Below are 1,599 nucleotides of genomic sequence, written 5' to 3'. Positions count from 1 at the left end.
AATGAAGGAGCTTAATATGTTTTAATATGATATTTCTCGTCTATAATTTACTGATATATTTAATTTATATTTGAAAAAATGGGTGTCAAAAATTAACCCGACATATCAAAACGACTCAAACTTAACTCAAAAAATCCAGATTACGGTTGACCCAAACATTATTTGAGCTGGGTTCATGTCGGAGAATTCAACATGTAAAAAATTAAATTTGGGATCAGGTCGAACCCGAAAACCCGAACATGACCTTAATAAACACAAAAATGTTTGATTATATATGTATATTATTTTAGTGAGTAAACGAAAGTTGGTTGTAATGTTAACGCTTGTACCATTGTTTGTCATATATAAACAGAGAATTTCTTTTAATTTGTCCATTATTACTTGTTAAATGTTAGAAGTATAACTTTCTTAAAAAAATTGAGATGACATGTTAAATCTGCCAAATTCGGGCAATCCGTCTTTGGGTTGTGTCGGTTTCGGACCGAATTTTTTGACTTGTATATTATTCAGGTCGGATTCAAAATTATTCTAATTCTGAACCCTATCCGATGACTCGAATTGACATCCGAAGTTATAATTATTAAAGTATAACTTTTCATTTCCAAATAAACATTTATATAAAATATAATATAAATGAATGCTTTTCACAAAGTTTGAAGTGAAAAAAACACATACATTGTCCCACTTAAACCTAAAAAAAGTGACAACAATGAGCTCAATCATTTACCTGTTTCCAATGGTGGAATGAAGCTTGATAATGATCTCCTCTTCCTCCTTGGATATACTCCCTCTCTTGAGGTCAGATCTAAGGTAGTTTATCCATCTCAGCCTACAGCTCTTCCCACACCTCAGCAGACCTAACTTAGTTAGAGGGACAAACATATCGCCAGATAGATCAACAAAAAGGTTCATCAAAATAAAATTAAAAGAGACACTAGCAGAGTCTCTGGGAACCTGCATTCTTAGGAAGTGACCTCCATGAACCTTCCCCATTCTCTGCAATGTAATTCACCAGTATCTCATCCTCCTCCATCGTCCACCTCCCCTTCTTCAGCCCCTTCTTATCGCAGCATGGCGCCCTCCCCATCTCCCTTGTAAATGTTGACAAAGCTTGCGGGTGGCAAGAGCAAGGTGATACTGAATTAAAAGAGCTAGCTCGTGCTGACACGAGCGGCGCAACATCGCCCACGTGTCCACCGATGTCAGAGAAGGTTGTCGTGGCCTCCCCATTCGCCGTCTCGGTTCAACCACGTTGGCTAAATGCGGTTCGCGCTTTTAGCCAGTTTGCGTTGCACCGGAAACGTGGCACGCGGTAAATCCACTTGAATCTACGGTGACCAACACTTAACTGCATTAATAATATATTTTGCCCTCCTCTCCTGATGCTTTTGAACGAATCTTGAGACATATTCAATGAGTTTAGCAATCATGTATTGTTTTGTTTTGGGGATGCCATTGGTTAGGATCTAAGTTTTCTTTTTCGGCATTCAATGCACGTCTCATTTAGCCGAAGGATACTTAATTGGGTGTAGGTGAGCAGTCCATTAAATTTTTTTGGGCTGCTCTAGAAGCCACTATGGGAATGGAGTAAATAAATTG

General features: G+C 38.1%; 1 protein-coding gene across 1 annotated transcript; it reads right to left on the bottom strand.

Annotated features, from left to right (window-relative positions):
- Nucleotides 1-720: 720 nt before the first annotated feature.
- Nucleotides 721-1,237, bottom strand: LOC110034061 (myb-related protein P-like). Its single transcript, XM_020738308.1, has 2 exons — nt 955-1,237; nt 721-857 (listed from the first exon to the last, which is right to left on the bottom strand). Exons 1-2 carry the CDS (start codon nt 1,085-1,087, stop codon nt 724-726), a joined length of 267 nt encoding a protein of 88 aa, XP_020593967.1. The 5' UTR covers nt 1,088-1,237; the 3' UTR covers nt 721-723.
- Nucleotides 1,238-1,599: the final 362 nt, after the last annotated feature.

The sequence above is a fragment of the Phalaenopsis equestris genome, unplaced genomic scaffold, assembly GCF_001263595.1.
Source record: "Phalaenopsis equestris unplaced genomic scaffold, ASM126359v1 Scaffold001342, whole genome shotgun sequence".
NCBI lineage: Eukaryota > Viridiplantae > Streptophyta > Magnoliopsida > Asparagales > Orchidaceae > Phalaenopsis > Phalaenopsis equestris.
The sequence above is the reverse complement of the archived record's forward strand: the minus strand, read 5'-3'. Positions and strand labels throughout refer to the sequence as shown.

Excerpts from the sequence above, each read along its gene's own strand:
- LOC110034061 (XM_020738308.1), bottom strand. The coding sequence starts at position 1,087 with ATGGGGAGGGCGCCATGCTGCGATAAGAAGGGGCTGAAGAAGGGGAGG. Across the intron at positions 858-954 it reads GTCACTTCCTAAGAATGCAG|GTCTGCTGAGGTGTGGGAAG; the intron begins GTTCCCAGAGAC and ends TAACTAAGTTAG.